Below are 24,403 nucleotides of genomic sequence, written 5' to 3' on the forward strand. Positions count from 1 at the left end.
TGGATGAGATCATACTTCGGCCTGGGGTAGATGTCCAGGCTTGTTCAGACATGTTTTTTAGACCCTCCCCTCATCTACGGGGCACTACCATAAACTTGGGTCTAAACAGAAAGTAAAACAGATCTTCATGAAGGCATCATGATTGAGGGGAGATGTATTTCTATTAATAAAGGCTGTGGATCAAACACTCATCAAAAACCAAGGATTTATTTGGAAATAAGACAACACCCGCTCACTGAATCATTGACTCAAACCTGGTCTTTGTCTGCCACTGGAATATGGGGTTACACATTTGCCTATGAAACAGCAGAACTACACCTGTACACCATTTAGCATCCTCGGTTATGGTTTTTTTTTTTTTTTTAATTGATTGAGAATCGCAACCCTTATTGTTCTACTACACTTTGTTAGGACGTTTCCCATACAATTATGAAGTGCCCACCTGATTGAATTCATCTGAGCATAATACCACGTCACTACACATGTGCCTATGAAACACCTGAACTACACCTGTACATCATTGTGCATGCTTGGTTATGTTTTTTAATGAGAATAGCAACACTTATTGTTCCAATACAACATGTTAGGATGTTTCCCATACAATCGTGAAGTGCCCACCTGAATTCATCTTAGCGTAATACCACGTCATCTACACACATGCCAATGAAACACCTGAACTACACCTGTACACCATTGTGCATGCTTGGTTATGTTTTTAATGACTGAGAATAGCAACCCTTATTGTTCTAATACAGCTTGTTAGGGCATCTTTCATACAATCATCAGGTTAGTGTACAATTAAGGCAACATAATTGTGAAAAGTCTAAGTGCAGGCCTCTTCTCATTTTCTGGTGTCAGCACAAAACTGTTGCCCCCCACCTGTGCTCGGAGCCTGCATGCCTTCTTAAAGTACAGACAGATAGGCCTCACTCAGGTGTCTATGGGCTCCCCAGAAATGTGTTTGCGTATAAGTCTTACAAAGAGGTGCTTTGTTCATCACGTTCTTAATTAGGGAGTTAGCTTTGGAAAAATGTGGGGGTGTAGTCCTTTACAGATTTTTTATCTCGTCAGGATGGGTGAGAAAACCCAATATTCCAAATAACCCATGACCTTTCAAATCGTAAATTAAGAGTCAAATGCAGAGAGGTAACGATATGAACGGAGTGGCATAAGAAGAAGAAGAATCTCAGTGGAGCACCATCTCAAAGAAACTCAGAGACAAACAGACCATCAAAAATGGACAGTAAGTACATTCTTTAAAATACTTCTCCTAGTTTCATGACCAACACGAGTTTATGTCATTAAATGTGATCTTGTTTTACATTTAACTGAACGCGCATGAATAACACTTGTACATGTTGTCATTAGCTATTGTTTTAGGATTTTAACTATCCATGCATTCATGAATAACACTAGTTTATGTTATTATCTATTTTGTTTTAGGATTTTAGCCGTCCATGCATTCCTGAATAACAATCTGTGAAATCATTATACCTGTTTCAGATGTAACTATGTCTTCGTGCATATTCATGAAAATGCCAAATAGAACATTAAGTTATGCCATCTATATATCTCTATATTTTTTTATATTCAATACTTTGGTACGATGTATTTGTAAACACCCAAGTTCTCCAAGTTATATCATATGCACATAGATCGTATTGTAACTAGATGACGTGTAAATGTTTGACCTGTGTTCTTCAAAGGGAGTGATTTCAATCCATGTAGAGTTAGTAAATACAGTGTAGCTCAACCTCTGATAAACAGCACTGCTAGCAACAAGCGTTTTGAAGGCATGCGTGTGTGTGTATGCAGCCCTCCCTTGAGGGGATGTGTGTGCGAGTGTGTGTGTGTGTGTATATATATGGGCGTGCGAGGTGTTTAGCGTGTGTGTGTATGCGTGTGTGAGCACATGTGAGCGAGGCAGTCGGGGGAGTCATTCAGAGGAATGTAGATAAACGGTTGCTTACCGGCGATTTCTTGAGAAGCATTGAGTATCAAAATGCGTGTCCATTTAGGATGGGTGAGGGGCAACTATCCATCCATCCATCCATTATACCGCTTATCCTCACAAGGGTCGCGGGGCGTGCTGGAGCCTATCCCAGCTGTTTTCGGGCAGTAGGCGGGGGATACCCTGAATTGGTTGCCAGCCAATCGCAGGGTACACAGAGACAAACATCCGCACTCACAATCACACCTAGGGGCAATGTTAGAGTGATCAATTTACCTGCCATGCATTCTTTTTGGAATGTGGGAGGAAACCGGAGTACCCGGAGAAAACCCACGCAGGCACGGGGAGAACATGCAAACTCCACACAGGGAGGCCGGAGCCAGGATCGAACCCACGACCTCTGTACTGTGAGGCGGACTCACTTTTTAAAAAATCTGAATGATTAATATGTATTCTTTTTCTTTTCAGAACAGTACTGAGATGTAACAAGTTCCCTACATATTAGGTAAGTGACAAAGGGACTCTAATCACTAGCTTGTCTGTAAACAGCGTGCAATGTAACTTGGTGTGTTTTTTTGTCACTTTAAAAATAGTCCCCCTCCTCTGTTGCGCGCCTAAGAAGAACGTACCCAAATGGTCTGCTTATGAACCTCCAACCGTCAGCAACCATAAAGGCAGACATGTCAGGGAGAGTTTAAACCATTATTGTGGAAATAATATTTCATTTAAAAATTTATTCATTTATTTAAAATCATATTTAATCATTTACATAAGGTTTTTTACAAGTTGGTCAGCTTCAATGTTTAAAAACTTTAACATTGACTAATGTTAACCTTCTTTATTATTAATGCAAATTAATGTGTAGACTAATTATGTAGACTCTGTATTTGATCATTATCGGCTATTGTTGACCTTTTCTTTATTAATAATGCAAGTATTGTGTAGTCTTATATTTAAATACCTACATGCCGTTTTTACAAATTATCCCTCAAGCATCCTTGACCGGAGCTGTCAAGACTTTACCAAAAGAGACGTTGACTGAGGAAGGGGAACAAAAGGGGAGGAGAAGGATGACGATGAATTGAAGGAAGAGGAGGATGAAACAGATGAAGAGGAAGAGGAGGAGGAGGAGAAGGAGGAGCTTGAGTCAGAAAAGGAGGAGGAGTCAGAAAAGGAGGAGGAGCCCGAGAAGGAGGAGTCAGAGTCAGAGGAGGAGAAGGATCTTGCATAGATGATGCCTCCATATGGCTGGATGACTGCATCTAGATATAAATGTATCAAACAATCAATCATTCACTTGTTGCACAATGTGTTAGTGAAATATACGAAAGAACAATGTGACGGGTGTAAAAATGATCACCCTAGTCAGTCATCACACGTGTCAGACTATGGAGGGGGAAGATTATTATTACAACACCCGCTATTTTGATGTAATAAGATTACTCTGTAACAAGAAATTTCTCTCTAGCCTTGATTACATGTTGAACCTGTATCAATTGACCACCGAGTATCAACAAGTTAAAGACACGGCCCAGATAGTTCTGAGAGTTATCGCATGAAAATACCATTTTTGACAAGCTCCGAGGGAGTACATGGCCCCCTACCGGCGTCAACATCTCTGACAAGGATATAAAGTTGTTGGAGGATTACTTTTACAACGAGAAGTGACAAGCCATAGACTTCAACACTGATGAACCTGTTGAGAGAAAGTGATTTTGTTGAGAGAATGTGTCGCAATCTATGTTTTTTTTATGTTAAGAATAAACGCTTACCTTGTTTCGCTTGTCAGATGTTGTTCTCACCAAACATGTCCCTTAGGTCAAACAGAAACACCTTCTCAACCATTCGATAGTCTACTTGTATAGGGTTGCAGGGTTTTCCATAGAAATCGTTAATGTTCATGGCATCATCAGTCAGGTTACCCAGAGAATTGTTTGATTTCCCAGTAGGGTGAGTTTATTCCCAGGCGGGTCCGTGGACTGGTGTTTTGCATTCGTCCAACGTGCCTTTATTTGTCATTGTTTAGATGTTTTTTTTATTTCCGTCAATAAATACTTTTTGAAAATTTCCTTGATATCTTTAAATCGGTTAAGGGTAAAAAGGTAAAGGTAATCCCAAAAGCATAGATGTAACAAAATATGTTCCACCCGTTCATGTGCAATTTGTACTCAACACTTCTGGATGTACTCAAGTAATTCTTGTGAACTCAATGTGAATTTAACATTTCTAGATGTAGCCACCTATTTTCTTAAAAGTTATCTAACTATTCTTATATGTACCGAGATACTTCATGAAACACACACACACAACACTGCCTAGATTGCATGTATCTCAAGTTTGTCATGTTTGTCTGTGTCCTGTGTTTTTTACCTACTGTTGCCCTGTTCATTTTATTTTATGTTTTTAACATCAACCTGCCGAAGGGACTAAATGTAAATTAGCCTTTGGTTATAATCTTGCATATTTACATGTACATGTTCATTAATATGATTGTCCCTCTTTTCAAATAAACTCAAACTCAACTCAACTCAGTTACCTTAATATTTGCAAATAAAGTATGACCTAAAGATTACCCCAATAATCCTCGATGCAAACAAACTATGGTCCGAGTGTTTGGGTACAACATGAATTTAATATTCCTAAATGTACTCAAGTAATTCTTAAATATAATTTTAAAAACTCCATGAAGTCACCTAAACATTCTCTAATATACTGAAATAAACCCTAAAAGTTACATTAATATCTTAAAATCAGGTAAAGGTAATCCCAATAATCCCAGATGTAACCAAAATGTGGTCCTAATTAGGTCTGTGCAATGTGAATTGAACATACCTAGATATAACTAAAATATTTCTTAAAATTATCTAACTATTCTTAAATCTATTGAGGTAATTCTTGAAAGTTCCCTTAATATCTTTAAATCCATTAAAGGTAAAAAGGTCAAGGTAATCCCAAAAACCTAGATGCAAACAAAATATGATGCAATTAGTTATGCAATTAATCAAAATTAAATTACAATGATCATGACTACAATCATGATTACAAAAATTAACAATCGTAATAAATGATTATTAATATTCATTTGTATACAAGGCACTGTGTTTACACATAAGAAAAACAAACTTGAATTTATACATTTGCGCATTTAAAAATATATATATATAATTGCTAATTTTATGTTTTCATAATCGAGCAGCCCTAGTTCAAGTGTTGAAGGACAATGTGAATTTAACACCGCTGCATGTACTCAAGTACGTCTTAAATATTAAAATACTCCATCACCTAAACATTCTGTAATATACTGAAATAAACCCTTAAAGCCACCTTACAATGACCTAACTGTTACCTAAATAGCTGTAAAAAAAATCATCTAATCACATCTAGAAGACCTCCAAATACTTATTTTGCCTTTTACTTTTACAAAAACTCGCCTCAATATATGAACAATAGTAAAACATCATTGATTGTATAATTGTGTCAAGTGTAAGTATAAATGTATTAACCTTTCTTTTTGTAAGTACAGTATCAATAAATCTTAAGAATATGAGTTGTTTGTTATCTTTGGTTGAAGTTGTAATATGTTTGATCGTTATACTGTAGATTACTACTTAGTGATTGTATAATTGTGTAAAGTATACATTTATGAACACTCTTTTTTTCAAATATAATATTGATAAATCTTAATATGAGTTATTGTTGGTACTCTTTGGTTGTACTTGTAATATGTTCATCGTTATACTCTATATTACTACTTAGTGATTGTATAAATGTGTAAATTATAAGTATACAATTAGTAACACTTTCTTTTCTTTTAAGTACAATATCGATAAATAAGATTTATGCCTACCCTAAGATTTTACAAGAAAATGATTCTTAGAAGAGTAAAGAGTTGGGGTTCCTGATGTCCACCTCATGTATGTCTCACCAAACGAAAGGTGTGTGTGGCCCAAAGCTAGGATTACAGGAATTTTCAAAAAGTATTTATTGATAGAAACAAAAAACATTAAAAAAATGACAAATCAAGGCACTTTGGACGAATGCAAAACACCAGTCCACGGACCCGCCTGGGAATAAACTACTTGGAAACCACACAATTATCTGGGAAATCAGACTGATGGCGTCATGAACACTAACGATGCTTATGGAAAACCCAGCAACTCTATACAAGTAGACTGTCGAATGGTTTAGAAGGTGTTACTGTTTGACCTAAGGGACAGGCTTGATGAGAACAACATCTGACAAGCGAAACAAGGTAAGCGTTTATTCCAAACATAAAAAAAACATAGACCGCGACACTTTCTCTCAACAAAATCGCTTTCTCTCAACAGATTCATCAGTGTTGAAGTGTATGGCTTGTCACCTCTCGTTGTAATAGTAATCCTCCAACAACTTTCTAGCCTTGTCGAGATGTTGACGCCGGTAGGGGGCATGTACTCCCTCGGAGCTTGTCAAAAATCTTCTTTTCAGGCGATAACTCTCTCAGAACTATCTGGGCCGTGTCTTTAACCTGTTGATAATCGGTGGGCATTTGATACAGGTTCAACATGTAATCAAGACTAGGGAGAAATTCATTGTTACAGAGTAATCTTATTATATCATAATAGCGGGTGTCGTAATAATAATCTTCCCCCTCCATAGTTTGACACTTGTGATGACTGACTAGGGTGATCATTTTTACACCCGTCACATTGTTCTTTCGTATATTTCACTAACACATTGTGCAACAAGTGAATGATTGATTGTTTGATACATTTATATCTAGATGCAGTCATCCAGCCATATGGAGGCATCATCTACGCAAGATCCTTCTCCTCCTCTGACTCTGACTCCTCCTTCTCGGGCTCCTCCTCCTTTTCTGACTCCTCCTCCTTTTCTGACTCAAGCTCCTCCTTCTCCTCCTCCTCCTCTTCCTCCTCTTCTTCTTCATCTGTTTCATCCTCCTCTTCCTTCAATTCATCGTCATCCTTCTCCTCCCCTTTTGTTCCCCTTCCTCAGTCAACGTCTCTTTTGGTAAAGTCTTGACAGCTCCGGTCAAGGACGTTTGAGGGATGTCCATTGGGGGTATGTTCTCCTTCTCAGCCTCCTTGAACACCGACAGCTTCTGCTGAGGGGACTCCGTTGTAAAAACATTCACTGCCATTTCTTCACAATCATTACTGTATTGGTTGCCGATTATCTGTGTCAGAGGTTTGCAGGTGATGGGCGTTTGTCTTGACCTTTTAACCCCAGGACCACTCTCCATCAGCTGACCCCTTTGGGGTCCCGATGGTGCCCATACTGTTTCTATGCGTCTGAATATCTGTCGGGTTACTGGCATTGTGGATGTTTTTTTTTACTCGAGCCACAGGTTGTTATGGGCTGATTTGGAGATCTGCTGTCTTATACCTACCGAAAGGGGTTGTGGATGACACCTCTCCTCGCCCTAGGCGTGGTTTTCTCGTTAGAGAGAGAGAGAGAGAGAGAGAGAGAGAGAGAGAGAGAGAGAGAGAGAGAGAGAGAGAGAGAGAGAGAGAGAGAGAGAGAGAGAGAGAGAGAGCATGTGAGAGATGGACGGGGCATGTTTGAAGGACATAGATGTACCCACCGTATGAATTTGTATGCGGCTCGAGGTGGAAAAATTCAGAAATAACCCAATATGACAACAGTGGCCCCTTTCACTGAAACAATATATTGTGTAGGTTTTTACTTCCTGCTCTGATAAATTGGATGAACTCTCATAACAATTTTTTAAATATCAGGATTCTGTATTCAAACATTTGTCTGCTTAAAATTGTGATAGTCATAAAAAAACATGTAAAACCTGAGAGTCACAGTTCTACACTCTCAAACGTAACTCTAAAATACTTGCTTTAATACATCAATGCATGTTAAACATGTGAATCATTGAGATCAGCTTTCAACTTTTATGATTTGAGTTCAAATAACATTGATCATGAGATTCACTTTATTTAGCATGTATAGTCACATTGTATTGTTGGTTAGCTTAAAAACAACATTCAAGTTGACATTACTTCATAAACTTATCTTGATACCTTCATTTTTCTCAACATGTGGTTTCCTTGTTAAGGGCCCAGCTATTACCCAAACAATTGAGTGGGACAGGGCATGATTTAAAAACAAACCAACAAACAAAACTTTCAAATCGGTTTGCGTGTAAGGACTGTATACATTTGACAGTTAGTCTCATGTTAAACATATGCTAGGTTCAAATGAACTGAAAGATACTCCCCCTAACATTACAGATCATATTTTACCACCTCACAACAATGTATACCTTACAATTTCAAACAATCTTAAATATCTCAACAAATTGACAGTCAATTTAGACTTGGTGTTCATCACTCAAGCAGCTGGTTGGAGGCAGATTGGTGTAAGGATGGATAGCTCAGGGTGTCTCTGATTTTGCATGTAACTTTACTCCTTGTAGTTTTCTCATCCTTCCTGCTAAGGTGGATGTGAGGAGGTCATAAAAAAGATAAGCCATCTTGAACACTCCAGTATGTGGGGGTCCACTCATGATTCACTGGTGAGGAACTTGTATTTAATGATGTCTGTACATGAATGTACAAATACGACATTATAGAAACATTATATTGTATAGGTTTTACTTCCTGCTTTGATTAATGTGTTTACGTTAATCTCTCACCATGGTTTTTAAAATACAAAGATTCTAAACAAACATTCATGCAAGTAAAAGTATCCATTAAAGTAACAGGTCGATGTTTCAACAATGGAGATGTAAGAAAACATGGCCAACAATAGCAGATGATCAAATACACAGTATAATTAGTCTACACATTGATTACATTATTAATAAAGATAGAGGTTAATCAGGTAAATGTGGATGACTTTAAATGTTGAGACTGACCAATTTGAAAAAAAAAATGTGATTAAATATTAATCTACACAATAATTACAGTATTGATACAGAAAGGGATTCATCAAGTAAATGTTGAGACTAATTTGTAAAAACGGTATGTGATTAAATATGAGTCTACACAATACTTGCATTACTGATAAAGAAAAGGTCAACAATAGCAGATAACGATCAAACACAGAGTTTATATAATTAGTCTACACATTAATTTGCATTGTTAATAAAGAAGGTCAACATTAGTCAATGTTAAAGTTTTTAAACATTGAAGCTGAACAATTTGTAAAGAAAAACTTATGTAGGTGTTTAAATATGATTTAAATAAATTAATGAATTTTTAAATGAAATATTATTTCCACAATAATGGATTAAACTCTCCCTCACACGTCTGCATTTATGGCTACTGGCGGTTGGAGGTTCGTAAGCAGACCATTTGGGTACGTTCTTCTTAGGCGCTCAACAGAGGAGGGGGACTTTTTTAAAGCTAAGAAAAAAAACACACACCAAGTTACGTTGTACGCTCTGTTTACAGACTAACTAATGTTTAGAGTCTGTTTGTCACTTACCTAATATGTAGGGAACTTATTACACCTCAGTACTGTTCTGAAAAGAAAAATAATACATATTAATCATTTCAGATTTTCATTTTTAAAAAGTGAGTTTATTTTTCTGGACTAGTTGCCCCTCACCCATCCTAAATGGACACGCATTTTGATACACAAAGCCTCTCAAGAAATCGCCGGTAAGCAACCGTTTATCTACATTCTTCTGGTTGACTATGGTTGCCCACACAAACGCACACGCAAACGCACCCATACACATGCATATACAACTACGTTCACATGCACACAGCCACACAATCGCACACACACAGTCCATGTACACGATCGCACACACACACGCACATGCACGCATCCCCTCAAGGGAGGGCTGCATACACACACACACACACACATGCCTTCAAAAGCTTGTTGCTAGCTTTGCTGTTTATCAGAGTTTGAGCTACACTGTATTTACTAACTCGACATGGATTGAAATCACTCCCATTGAAGAACACAGGTCAAACATTTACACGTCATCTAGTTACAATACGTGCTATGTGCAACAAGTTCTAACTTGGAGAACTTGTATGTTTACAAATACATCATAACAAAGTATTGTATATAGAAAATATAGAAATATATAGATGGCATACCTTAATGTTCTATTTGTCATTTTCATGAATATGCACGAAGACATAGTTAAATCTGAAACAGCTATAATGATTTCACAGATTGTTATTCAGGAATGCATGGACGGCTAAAATCTTAAAACAAAATAGATAATAACATAAACTAGTGTTATTCATGAATGCATGGATAGCGTTCAGTTAAATGTAAAACAAGATCACATTTTGATGACATAAACTTGTGTTAGTCATGAAACTAGGAGAAGTATTTTAAAGTATGTACTTACTGTTCATTTTTTATGGTCTGTTTGTCTCTGAGTTTCTTTGAGATGGTGCTCCACTGAGATTCTTCTGCTTGTCGTGCCACTCTGTTCATATTGTTCATACCTCTCTGCATTTGACTCTTAATTTACGATTTGAAAGGTCATGGGTTATTTGGAATATTGGGTTTTCTCACCCATCCTGACGAGATAAAATCTGTATAGGCCTACACCCCCACATTTTTTCAAGGCAATCTTCCTAATTAACAACGTGAAAGCGAAAGTATAACCACTGATGAACAAAGCACCTCATTTCTGGGGAGCCCATAGACACCTGAGTGAGGCCTATCTGTTTGTACATCCAAAAAAAGGAGGGGGTGGAGTGGGTGGGAGCCGTTTGTGTTTGAAACTTTGATATGAGAATTAAATAGAGGCCTTTTCTGAAACCATCCTAACTTTCCAGCCTGTGTTGCCTCAATTGTACAGTAACCTGATGATTGTATGGGAAATGTCCTAACATGTTGTATTAAAAAAGGTGCTTTAATTAGCAGTCACTCTTTGAAACCATAATTTTTTATGCCTTGAAAAGGTCATGGGTTATTTGGAATGTCTAGAGTATTGAGAAAGATTTTGAAACGGATGGGAGTTGGTAATAAAAAATGAATGGTTGTGAAGCAGGTTAAGGGCTACGCATCACCTATACACAAATGCATACACATAAACGCACCTACATCTACATACACTACACTCATACACACACGCACACATACACCCCCCCCTCCACATACACCTCCCCCACACACCCACGTATACACACACCCACATGCACACAAGATAGTCTGACTGCTTTTGCTCCTAACACACAGAGACAGCATCCTAGCATAGGTGGGGGGCAACAGTTTTGTGCTGACACCAGAAAATGAGAAGAGGCCTGCCCTTGGACTTTTCACAATTATGTTGCCTTAATTGTACACTAACCTGTTGATTGTATGGGAAACGTCCTAACATGTTGTATTAGAACAATAAGGGTTGCTATTCTCATTAAAAAAACATAACCAAGCATGCTAAATGGTGTACAGGTGTAGTTCAGGTGTTTCACAGGCACACGTGTAGATGACGTGGTATTTTGCACTTAGACTTTACACAATTATGTTGTCTTAATTGTATGGAAGATGCCCTAACAAGGTGTATTAGAAAAATAAGGGTTGCTATTCTCAATCACTAAAAAAAAAACAAAGACAAAGACACATTCACAATGTTGTACAAGTGTAGTTCTGCTGTTTCATAGGCAAATGTGTAACCCCATATTCCAGCGGCAGGGTTGGACAAAGACCAGGTTTGAGTCAATGATTCAGTGGGTGGTTGTTGTCTTCTTTCCAAATAAATCCTTGATTTTTGATGAGTGTTTGATCCACAGCGTTTGTGAATAGAAATACACGTCCCCTCAATCATGATGCTGTCAGGAAGATCGCTTTTACTTTCTGTTTTAGTGTGTGGTAGTGCGCTGCATTTGAGGGGAGGGTCTAAAAACATGTCTGAACAAGCCTGGACATCTACCCCAGGCTATACAATGAGTTTCATGTTACAGGCGGAAGCGTGTATGTCATCCATGCCCATATTTGGTCATACCGGAAAAGATGGCCGCAGCCAGGACATATCTGTACATGTCTTGAATGGGGCGGACGTATGATCTCATCCATGCCCATATTTGGGCATGCCGGAAAAGATGGCGGCAGCCAAAAACATGTCTGTACATGCCTTGAACAAGGCAGAAGCATGATGTCATCCATGCCCATATTTGGGCATACTAGAAAAGATGGCGGCAGCCTAGAAACATGTCCGTACATGCCCAGGGTGACATCACTGTTCAAAACATGACCGGGCATGTCTTGAGGCGGAAGCATAATGTCCATATTTGGGCATTCTGGAAGGGTGCGTTAATCATGAATGACGTGTTAAAGGGGTGGGGACTAGGAAGTGAGGTCATGTCAAAATGGCCGACAGGAAACGATGCGTGGCAACGTAAAATGGCCGACCAGATGTGAGGTATCGGGGCGGGGTTAGGGGTAAAATTGCGTTTCCGGATGACAAAGGGGTGTGGATAGATGAGGTATTGGGCGTGTGTAGGGTGGGGCCGTACGTCAGGACTACATCATGACATCATCAAAGCGTGCGTTTAGGGGTGGGGCTTATGGACTACAACATGATGTCATCAAAGGGCGCGGTAAGGGGCGTGGCTCTACTTCCGGACTACAAAATGTCACCATCAAAGGGAGCGGGATTTAAAATGGATATGACTTCATAAAGGGGCGTGGTTAAGGCGGGCCTTCCTGTGTGACATCACACCTGTCACAAGTTTGATTAAAGTGGAATCTTATTCTTATTATCCAGTATCTGCAGAAGGGTGAAAATGTTGCTTTGACGTTTTCAACGAGCACAGCGGCCTCCATGACCCATAAATGGAAGAAGTTCAGAAAAACCAACACTGCTTCAAGACATGGTAGCCAGTCTAAACACAGCAATAGGGGGAGAAGGGCCATAGTCAGGATCTTAACGACAAACCTATTATCACTTTGTCAGAGTTTCAGATTTCCTCTGTGGAAAGAGTCCAGAAGTACAAACATTTGTGTAGCAATACTCCATTCGGGGTTGTTTATGTTATTACTCACAGACCATGAGAGACACAAATCTCTGGTCTGATGAGACAAAGATTGAACTCTTTGGCATGAAAGACAGACATCATGTTTGACGTAACAGGCACCACTTGTTAATTGGCCCACATTTAAGCATGGGGCTGGTGGCATCATGCTTTTGTGGATGTTTTTCAGTGGCATGAACTGGGATACTAGTTTGGATTGAGGGAAAAAAATGAATGCAACAATGATAGCGATGACTTGGATGATAACCTTCTCCAGAGTGGTCTTGACCTCAGACTGGGGAAATGGATTATCTCTCAGCAGGACAACAAACCCAACGCGCGCAGCCACTACATCAAAGGAGTGTCTTCAGAACAACTCTGTGAATGTTTTGGAGTGATCCTGCCGAGACTTGAATCACATAAGATAAATTATAGCTCTGGAGAGATCTGAGATGCATGTGCATCAAAGCTCATCAATCTCATTCTTCGGCTGAAAGCAAGGTTCATGTGACGATGACATGAAATAGTGCTACCTTGCTATCACCATTTTCTGTCTTTTTGTCACATTTTTCATCTCGCTCCGTCACACAGGGAGTAAGTTCTCTGTACTCCAGATCATCTCTGCCTGTGATGAGGCCGACAATCGCAGAGTCGTCAGAGAACTTCTGCAGGTGACAGGTAGGGGTGTTGTAGTTGAAGTCCGAGGTGTAGAGGGTGAACAGGAAGGGAGCCAAGACAGTTCCCTGTGGGGCCCCCGTGCTGCAGAGGAGCACGTCAGACACACAGTCCTGTGTCCTCACATACTGTGGCCGGTTTGTGAGGTAGTCCTGGATCCATGTGGTGAGGTGGTGGGCCACCCCCGCCCGCTCCAGCTTGTCTCCCAGTAGGGTGGGCTGGATGGTGTTGAAAGCACTGGAGAAATCAAAGAACATGATCCTCACAGTGCTCCCCGCCTTCTCCAGGTGGGAGAGTGAAGTGTGGAGGAGGTAGATGATGGCATCATCCACACTGATGCCAGGCTGATATGCGAACTGGAGTGGGTCCATTGAGGAGCTCACCAGGGGGCGCAGGTGGACAAGGACCAGTCTCTCCAGGGTCTTCATCAGATGAGACGTCAGCGCCACTGGTCTGAAGCTGTTGAGCTCCTTCGGGTGGGGGGTCTTTGGCACCGGGACCAGGCAGGATGTTTTCCATAGCTGGGGGACCCTGCCCAGCTTCAGGCTCAGGTTGAACATGTGCTGGACAATTCCACACAGCTGGTCTGCGCAGGATTTGAGGAGCTGGGGGCTGATGCCATCTGGACCCGCTGCTTTTCTCGCCTTCATCTTCTTCAGCTGGTTCCTCACCTGAGATGTTGTGAAGGCCAAGGCTGGGCAGGAGGGAGTGGTGGCTATAATATATCTATATATATATATCCCAGGCAAGCCGGGAGACATAGTCCCTCCAGTGTGTTCTGTGTTGTCTTCGGGGCCTCCTGCTGGTGGGACATGCCCAGACTACCTCACTAGGGAGGCGTCCAGGAGGCATCCTAATCAGATGCCCGAGCGACCTCAGCTGGCTCCTCTCAACATGGAGGAGCAGCAGCTCGACTCTGAGTCCCTCCTGGATGGCCGAACTCACCCTATCTCTAAGGGAGAGCCCGGACACCCTGCAGAGGAAACCCATTTCAGCCGATTGTATCCGAGATCTTATTCTTTCGGTCATGACCCACAGCTCATGACCATAGGTGAAGGTAGGAATGTAGATTGACCGGTAAATCGAGAGCTTCGCCTTTCGGCTCAGCTCCTTCTTCACCACAACAGGCCGATACAGAGTCCGCATCACAGCAAATGCTGCACCAAATCTGCCTGTCAATCTCCCGTTCCATCCTACCCTCACTCGCCAACAAGATGCCAAGATACTTGAACTCCTCCACTTGGGGCAGAATCTCATCCACGACCTGGAGAGGACACTCCACCCTTTTCCGACTGAGGACCATGGTCTCAGATTTGGAGGTGCTCATTTTCATCCCAACCGCTTCACACTCGGCTGCTCCAGTGAGAGTTGGAGGTCGCGGTTTGAAGAAGCCAACAGCACCACATCATCTGCAAAAAGCAGAGATGCAATACATAGGCCAACAAACCGGACCCCCTCAACACCTCAACTGCGCCTAGAAATTCTGTCCATAAAAGTTATGAACAGAATCAGTGACAAAAGGCAGCTTTGACGGAGTCCAACCCTCACCAGAAAGGAATCCAACTTACTGCCAGCAATGTGAACCAAACTCCGATATCAGTGGTACAGGGACCAAACAGCCCTTATCAGGGGGCTTGGTACCCCGTACTCCCGAAGCACCCCCCTCCCCGAGGGACACAGTCGAACGCCTTCTCCAAGTCCACAAAACACATGTAGACTGGTTAGGCGAACTCCCATGCACCCTCAAGGACCCTGTTGAGACCCTGTTGAGGGTGTAGAGCTGGTCCACTGTTCCATGGCCAGGACAAAAACCACATTGCTCCCCCTGAATCCGAGATTCAAACTCTCGACGTACCTTCCTCTCCAGCACCCCTGAATAGACCTTACCAGGGAGGCTGAGGAGTGTGATTCCTCTGTAATTGGAACACACCCTCTGGTACCCTTTCTTTCTCGGTCCGCCAATCAAGAGGCACAATCTCCGATGTCCACGCTATGTTGTAGAGGCATTTCAACAGCCTCACATCATCAAGAGTGTTTAGGAACTCTGGGCGGATCTCATCCACCCCCGGGGCTCTGCCACCGAGGAGCTTTTTAACTACCTCTTATTACTTCAACCCCAGAGATAGGAGAGCCCACCTCGGAGTCTCCAGGCTCTGCTTCCTTAGGGGAAGGCTTGTTGGTGGAATTGAGGACATCTTTGAAGTATTCTCCCCACCGCCCTAGGACGTCCCGAGTCGAGGTCAGCAGCACCCCATCTCTACTATACATAGTGTTAATGGTGCACTGCTTTCCTCTCCTGAGACGCCGGATGGTGGACCAGAATTTCCTCGAAGCCGTCCGGAAGTCATTTTCCATGTCCTCACCGAATGCCTCCCACACCTGAGTTTTTGCCTCAGCACCCCCCAAAGCTGCATTCCGATTGGCCAGACAGTACCATTCAGCTGCCTCCGGAGTCCCGCAAGCCAAAAAAGCCCGATAGGATCCCTTCTTCAGCTGGAGAGCATCCCTTACCGCTGGTGTCCATCAGCGGGTTTGGGGATTGTCGCCACGACAGGCACCGACCACCTTGCGGCCACAGCTACGATCAGCCGCCTCAACAATAGAGGCACGAAACATGGTCCACTCTGACTCAATGTCCCCCGCCTCACCGGGACGTGGGCAAAGTTCTGCCGGGGGTAGGAGTTTAAACTACTTCTGACAGGGGATTCTGCCAGACGTTCCCAGCAAACCCTCACAATACGTTTGGGTCTGCCGGATCGGACCGGCATCTTCCCCCACAATCACACCACCAGGTGGTGATCAGTTGACAGCTCCTTCCCTCTCTCCACCCGAGTGTCCAAAACATGCGGCCGCAAATCCGATGGTACGACTACAAAGTCGATCAATGAACTGCGGCCTAGGGTGTCCTGTTGCCAAGTGCACATATGCAGACTCTTATCTTTGAAGATGGTGTTTGTTATGGACAATCCGTGGCGAGCACAGAAGTCCAATAACAGAACACCACTCGAGTTCAGATCGGGGGGTCCGTTCCTCCCAATCGCGCCCTTCCAGGTCTCACTGTCATTAACGTGAGCATTGAAATCCCCCAGCAGAAGAATGGAGTCCCCAGGGGGGGCAGTCTTTATTTCACATTTTTTGATACTCATACCATTCTAATTAGTCCACTGATAGTGTAGTGGTACACACGCCTGAGTTGTGTGCGGGCAGCGTGGGATCGATTCCCGCTCAGTGACAGTGTCTATGTGTGCCCTGCGACTGGCTGGCGACCAGTTCGGGGTGTAGTCTGCCTTCGCCCATTGACGGCTGGGATAGGCTCCAGCAATTCCCCGCGACCCTGTATAGGATAAGCGGTTTGGAAGATGACATGACATGACATGACCATTCCAATTACCCATTCAATTTTATTTCACATTCAAGTTCAACTTAGTTATTTTAATTAAATATTTATTTTAGATAAAGGAAACTATAGCCACAATGCACATATATATATTTTTTTTTAACCAGAAAAAACACATGAAAGACAATATATTGTCACAAAACCTTCAAATAGCCATGTGATAAGTGATCATCATCTTTTTGGTTTCTTTATTAAACACACACACGCACGCACACATGATGGAATAAGCTCTTCAAACACTTCTATAAATAATCCATAACAAAAAAATGACAAAATAACAACTGATTACATGACTGACAATATTCTAGTGCCCACACTGGTCTTATCATAAATAATGCTTCATTTGCGCTATTTAGCTTGGAATTTTAGGGCAAGTGACATAATTTGGTACATTAAGGTAATTTTGACGTAATCAGCCAATCAGAGAAAGTTCCTCAAGAAGCAGATGACACAAAAGAAGATATTTGAGGAAGAATGAAGTTTTAATGTTTCACTGTAAATTTAAGGCGTTTTTTTGACCAGATTTTCTATAGTTGATATTGCAAACTATATACACACACAGGTGTGTGCGTGTGCATATTTATTCAATTGAAAAGTGGATGTTAATAATGTGTTTCTAATTTTTATTTTGCGGACCCCTTGATATAGCCTTGGTCCCCCCCAAAGATAAAAGTCTATCTCTACCATTGGTTTATGTCAAAAATGAATGCACCTGTCCACTGATCCACAAACACACATTAGACAATTCACACATAGAAAATTCACACACAGAATGGAGTATTTACAAATTATCAGAGCTGGGCAGTCCGTCCCTGGGCCGGACCGGTCGGACCCTCCGGCTGAAAGTTGATTTTAGTCCGGCCCACTAATTGACCCTCATGCGTGTGACGTGCTCGCGAGGCGGCCAAAAATCGTTGGCACGAGCGACAACTGCTGTTATAGTGATTATGGTATTGCCCCTCCGCCCCCTCTTGTAATGGTATGCCCCGGTGGCAGGTGGGAGGCGCGGGTTACCTGATGTGACAATGAGGAAATACAAACACGCTTGAGCGCACGTTGCTGTCTCACATGTTGCGATGACATACAGTTACCCACACAGAGACGGATGAGCCACGCAGCTCATTGTTGCTGCTGCAAAGTCCCATCACTCAAAGTAAACAAGCTCCTCACCCACGTTCCCCTTTAGCCGCCACCTTCCAGATCGTTTTCGCAATAAAATTAAATGCATCGTCTAGTCATTTCGGTCCCTTTATGGTTGTAGCAGGCACGATATCCATTGTTGTCTCTGTCTTTTTGAAGCGACGCCCCCCGACTTGTTTCAAAACAATTTTTGTCCACGAGTACTGTATATTCAGACGCTAGCACATCAAGGTGGAGTTCATGCACTTTTTCTGGCGTTCCCTACTTCCGGAAATACGCCATAGCAAAACTGCATGGTATAGTGGGTGGCTGGCATGCTTTTATTTTGAAGGCCGCGAAGGAAGCTAAGCGTGCAAAATAAATAACTTGACTGCGACTTCTGCGACTTGTTCTTCTACGACTCTTCTCTATAATTATTGGACCCAAATAATTCCACAATACAACAAATCCAACCCCGGGGCTCGCAATGCAAGCACACAGTTGGGTAAATACTTATGGCGCATTTGAAGCGTGTCCACAGCGGGTTCGAATAGTAAATTAACCAGCTAATGATCCTTAAAAAAACTCTGCCGTTAGCGTCTCTCCCGCAGCGACGTCAATCACGGACGTTTTTTTTTTTTTTTTTTTGGGGGGGGGGGGGGGGTATAAATAATACTGTTGCGTTTTATTGCACAACGTTTGCGTTATAATGCAATAAGTTTTCACTTTTTATTGCATTATTTGGCAATAAAATAATTATTGCCAAATAACGCAAGGTTATTTTAGGAGGAAACAAAAGTCTTCCTCTTACGGGTTATTTAAGTATATGTCGGCGCTGGCAGAGGTTTTTACGCTCTAAAGATGTCTCACATAATAACATACTTTGCATCCAAGGTACAAGGTATGTACTAATGTTAACAGTTAGTTAACAAAACAAAATTGCTATCCACCTTTTTCCTACACCCAATACATACCTTATCCCGGATTAACACACACAAGACAGGCTGGGTGTGTTTCTCTCATTGTGGCGTCCTGTGGCATAATCCATGGTATTATAGGTGTTGAAACTCTAGAGGGCAGACTATGCCTGTGCTGTGTTACAGCAGGGAATGCACATGAGAAGTGCTGTGCAGGCAGTTGATCAAGGCTGCTTCGTGGTATGGCAGACAACAGAACAGAAGAGAACAGTGGCCTTGCATTTTAAGAGAACCTAACACAACAAGTCAGTCGGTACTTGACCCGGTTAGAAAGAAAACCCACTTCAGTCCTTGCTTAATCATTCATTTTTAAAAGACTTCTCATCCTCCGTCCGTCCATCCACAAAAGGCATCTGTTCGTCCGTTACATCCCTGGGACGGAATGGCCATCTGTGTACGATTCTAAATAAATACATATATATTATTATAGTTTGATAATCATTGGCTGGTTGGCTGCTATAAGAGACCACCTATTGTATTTTATGTCATTATGTCATTATGTGTCTTGTGTAGCTTGATTGTATATTACACTTTTCTACACATACTCATCTGGGAACATCCATTACTACATCAAATAAATGATTGCTAATGTGTTTTCCCCTTCCTTTCTCAGCCAAGCTAAGCAGCCAAGAATTGTACAACAACTTCACCATTAACAACATGGCAAATCCGCGATTGTCTCCTTTGCCCAACCTGACCATTGTGCTACCTCTGGCTCAGATCAAACAACCCATGACCCTTGGCACTATCACTAAACGCACTGGGTATGTAACACACACCTGCACACCCACGCACACGCACTCACACACACTGGTGGTTGTCTAGCAAGTAGTGTGTAACAAGTCTCACATTTGAAGTACAATGTTTAAAATGTGTCCATTCCAGATCTTCTTTTACTTGGTCATATCAAATGAAAGGCTTTAAATCAACTCCCATTCTCCCTTTTCCATTTTCACATGCAAATGTGAAATATGTTATACATAGTATATGAAAGTTGTAATTGGTGTCAAGGAAGTATTACACTTGTTGTCATGGGGGAGCTTAGGGTGCCACACCCACCTACCAAGATATTTATGGCCCACCTAACCTTGCAGTTGTCGTATTGTGTGTGGGGTGCTGAGATAATCACCCTCGCTCTTTTACTTGTAAGAAGATTAAGACAGCGGAGGCGTGCTCACTGTTTTTCCGCCTTTGTCACTGGCGCTGATTTGCTAGCTAACAGCCAATCAGAGTGACCAAATGTCACGACTGGCGACGCCGATTCAACATACGTAAATGCCCCCAAGACACTTACAGACGGGTTACGACACTACGACGGTGGCCACTACACCAATCAGACGGCGCTTGAAGACTCCACGACGCTTCACGACCTATGACGTCAGTTTGGTGTATCAGGGCCTTTACAGAGCATTGGGGTGTGTGTGACTGCTCACCCTTCCATTCTCCGATCAGCTGGTAAGGAGAAAAACAAGCTTCTGGCCTCTCATCATTAACTTAAATCGGTCATTAACCCATTAAGACCTAAAGCGCCTGGCTCAACAGCTCCCCAAAACATAAGGTCATCTTTGGAATTACCCTTGAAAACCTGGTGTTTTCCCAAAAATTCAACACTTACAAAATAATTAATCTATAAGCACCTGTAGTAGACAGAATCATAATTCCAAAATAATTTGAGAGATTAGACATGTGGCTTTCACACAGACCTGAGTTTATTCATCTTTACTGTTTCAATCGAAGAGGTAAAAATAAAGTGTCAGTGCAAGAGAAGCACTACTTTTAATTAATACATTAATGTATTTAATTATTTTCAGTTACAAAGACGTCGATATTGTCATTATCTACAAACATATATCTTAACCATAATCACGTTCAACTGGTTCAAAGTCCACAATTGTGTCATCTATATCACTGCCGTTATTCATTTCAGAGCTCGCGCGATCGACGGCGTCCGCCATTACTGCTTGCAAAAATTCCGGATATCCTCCGACGACTCACGACACCATCACATAGGGCTGTTCGATTTTGCCTTACAAGAAAATCCCGATTATTTTCTCTCAAACCCGATTTTCCGATTATGATTACGATTTCTTCGTAAAATAAAAATAATGAAAAATGAAGTATTTTGAATGTATTTTATTCAAACTTAAGTTTTCTTTCTTTGAACTCAAAATGCTAGTCAATTTAACTTTTTACACACAGAACAATCCATTGGGAGTGCAACTGCAACATAAATTGTGCCACCAAGCAATGTGTGCTCTGTAAAAAATATATGTGTGGAACATACAGAACAGAAATGCCATGGGAATGCGTACAGTGCACTGTCATTCTATAACACACACATTCGCATGCACGCACACACACACACACACTGCATGAGGAAAAAGTATATTTTTTAATGATGTGTGGATATGTTTTTTGGTCTGTGTTAAATACAACGCACAAAAACTCCCAATATGTGATGATTTCTTGCAAAACCATCATCTTGGGAACAATGCAAAAAGCAAACAGCGCAGAAGGAGGATGAACAAACCCAACTACTACTGGGAAGCTTACAAAATGTAGGATTCGCTTCCAAACAATTGGTCAATGAAGTGGTGGAAGGGGGGTGGTTAATTGCATTGCAAAGTAGGGGGTGGCTTCTCGGGCTAATAGAGTTTAACATAACAATAGCTCGGCTATTCCCCTGACACCCCCCCTCCCTGGGTTAAAAAATCCGCCATGGAAGCCCTTGGGGGACTAGCAAAATCCTGGAATTGCTAGTGTTAACAGCATTTTACTTAAACAATAGATTTCATCCATCCATCCATTATCGATACCGCTTATCCTCACAAGGGTCGCGGGGCGTGCTGGAGCCTATCCCATCTGTCTCCGGGCAGTAGGCAGAGGACACCCTGAATTGGTTGCCAGCCAATCGCAGGGCAAACAGAGACAAACATCCGCACTCACAATCACACCTAGGGGCAATTTAGAGAGTCCAATCAACTTACTATGCATGTTTTTGGAATGTGGGAGGAAACCGGACTACTCGGAGAAAACTCACGCAGGCACGGGGAGAACATGCAAACTCCACAGGGAGGCCGGAGCCGGGATCGAACCCGCAACCTCTGAACTGTGAGGCGGACGTGCTAACCAGTTGGCGGACGTGCCGCCCCAATAGATTTCATATATGTTCTTGATTAAACCAATAATGAAAGACGAATGCATATACCATCTGAAATGAGTCTGTCAACCAAACAGTCTGTCAGCATGTCATTTTACCTTTCTCCTTGGTCTTACTTAAACATAAATCAATGATTAGTGCAAAACGACTTCCCAATAATAGAATGCACTGTCAAGCTTAAAGCAGAAGTCAACCCAACCGTATTTTTTTCAAGAATATGTTCCCAGGAGGCCCACTAGTTGAAACACGGCATTCTGATTAATTTTGCGTTTGTGGAATATAAGTTAAGTAGCAAAATGCACTTGCTTTTAGCTATCTCTGGGGGTGGCCATTTTGTCTTCTGTCGACTGAAAATGACATCACAACTGCTTACAATGACCAATCACAGCTGACGTGTTCTCTAAATCTGAGCTGTGATTGGTGTTCTCTGAATCTGAGCCGTGATTGGTCGTTGTGAGCAGTTGTGATGTCATTTTCAGTCGACAGAAGACAAAATGGCCGCCCCCAGAGATGGCTAAAAACGAGTGGATTAACACTTATTCCACAAATGCAATATTTATCAGAATGCCCTGTTTCAACTAGTGGGCTTGCATAAAACATATTATTGAAACAAATATGTTTGCGTTGACTTCCGCTTTAAGTACGGATGCATAGTCCGGCTGGACCAGAGGTCCGTTGTAGAGGAGGAAAAAAAAAGGACGCATTTCAGACGTTGAGTTACTTGCTCACAAGTTGTATTGTACATGCAGAGCACACACTACACTACAGATCTATTTTTGCCCGATTTATTAACTAAACGCTCACTTGCCTGAGCAAAGGTAGCAGAATCGCGGTAGCCATGGATGTTGCTGTCGTTTCGGGCTGCACGCTCGTGGGAGGAAGCGGAAATGCAGAGGAAACTACGGTGGCTAACAGACACCAAAAATAAAAATCGAACATGTCGATTTGCACGTTATTAAAATAGTTTTATCCAGAAAATTGAAAAGAAACTGAAAATGACATCACAACTGCTAACAACGACCAATCACGGCTGACCTGTTTTCTACCACCAAGCGGAGCCCCTCCCCTCTCTGCTGTGCGCGAATGAACGGCTGCGGCATCCAAGCAAGCGCCACATTTGACTGTGGTACCTGTCATATCGAATCGCTCAAGAGCCGTGGTGGAGCATGAGCTGTCCTCTGCTGCTCTTATAATGAAGTTACTAGTTGGCAAGTGCTACTTGACTTCTATCCATACACGAAAGGGTGTTCCTGTGTTTAATCTTTTTTTATCTTTATTATTATTATTATTATTATTTATAAACAACCCTAATGTGCAAGTTTTTATTCTATTTTGTGATTTTATAACGTAATGTTTTTTGCTTTATAGCAAATTGAATTGTAGCTTGCTCTCTGTTAAAAAAAACAAAAAAAACCAACCGATTCTTTGTCATTTGAGACTTATTGCTGTGCCGAACCCGTACCAAACCATGACCCCCATACCGAGGTACGTACCGAACCATCACTTTTGTAAACCGTTACACCCCTAATATACATGCTGATGCTGTGTACATAACACAATCAAACATAAGTCATAAAAATAATGAAGTGTGTGGCATCAGGTTTGGTGCCTAGAGTTATTTTTGATATCACAACTTTCAATTCCCACCACACTTGTAAGAAAGAAGCCTTATGTCCATCTGCTCATTGGGGCACCTCTGACTCTGGCATCCAAGTAATTCAAATCTTAACAGCCCGACCCAATTGACTGTGTGGATGAGTGTATGTGACAGCGAGAAAATGATCCAGTAGCTTTGGTTACATCTGTATGATGAGCACATCCTTCTGGCAGGACAGCAGAAGCACACCAGCTGCTTAACCTACATTCTGCACCAAATTTCCTCTTTGTTCAATGTGCTAGCTCCCTCCCCACACAATGTCAGATGTTTTGCTGTTTTTATGCCAAGATCAATGGCAAGGAGCTGGATGAGTTTTGGCAAGCCTCCGTCCCTTAAAAATCCAATAAAACATGTTTTGCGTGTGAAAAATATGGCACGATTAGTTCTAGCTGAAGAGAGATGTTTATGAAAACGCACAGGTCACAAAAGTTTACATTATCAGAATTGTCACTGTTGTGCCATAGAAATGCAACTTGATATTTGCTTTTATTAGTTTTAAATGGCCATTTTATCTCAGAAAAATCATC

General features: G+C 41.8%; 1 protein-coding gene and 1 pseudogene across 10 annotated transcripts in view; both read left to right on the forward strand.

The window, feature by feature from the left end:
• Window positions 1-24,403, forward strand: part of bcas3 (BCAS3 microtubule associated cell migration factor) — a 482,251-nt gene that overhangs the window by 135,691 nt on the left and 322,157 nt on the right. For all 10 annotated transcript variants that reach the window (XR_015087344.1, XR_015087345.1, XM_086034860.1 and 7 more), the window contains one exon: window positions 19,673-19,823. Coding sequence is in view for 8 of the 10 variants with exons in the window: in XM_086034860.1 (XP_085890986.1) it covers window positions 19,673-19,823 (151 nt within the window). In the remaining 2 variants the exon portion in view is untranslated. The remainder of the gene's footprint in view (window positions 1-19,672; window positions 19,824-24,403) is intronic.
• On the forward strand, window positions 15,493-17,441 carry LOC147145398 (uncharacterized; annotated as a pseudogene).

Source organism: Filicampus tigris, chromosome 7 (assembly GCF_054856515.1).
Source record: "Filicampus tigris isolate MCC_2025a chromosome 7, RoL_Ftig_1.0, whole genome shotgun sequence".
NCBI lineage: Eukaryota > Metazoa > Chordata > Actinopteri > Syngnathiformes > Syngnathidae > Filicampus > Filicampus tigris.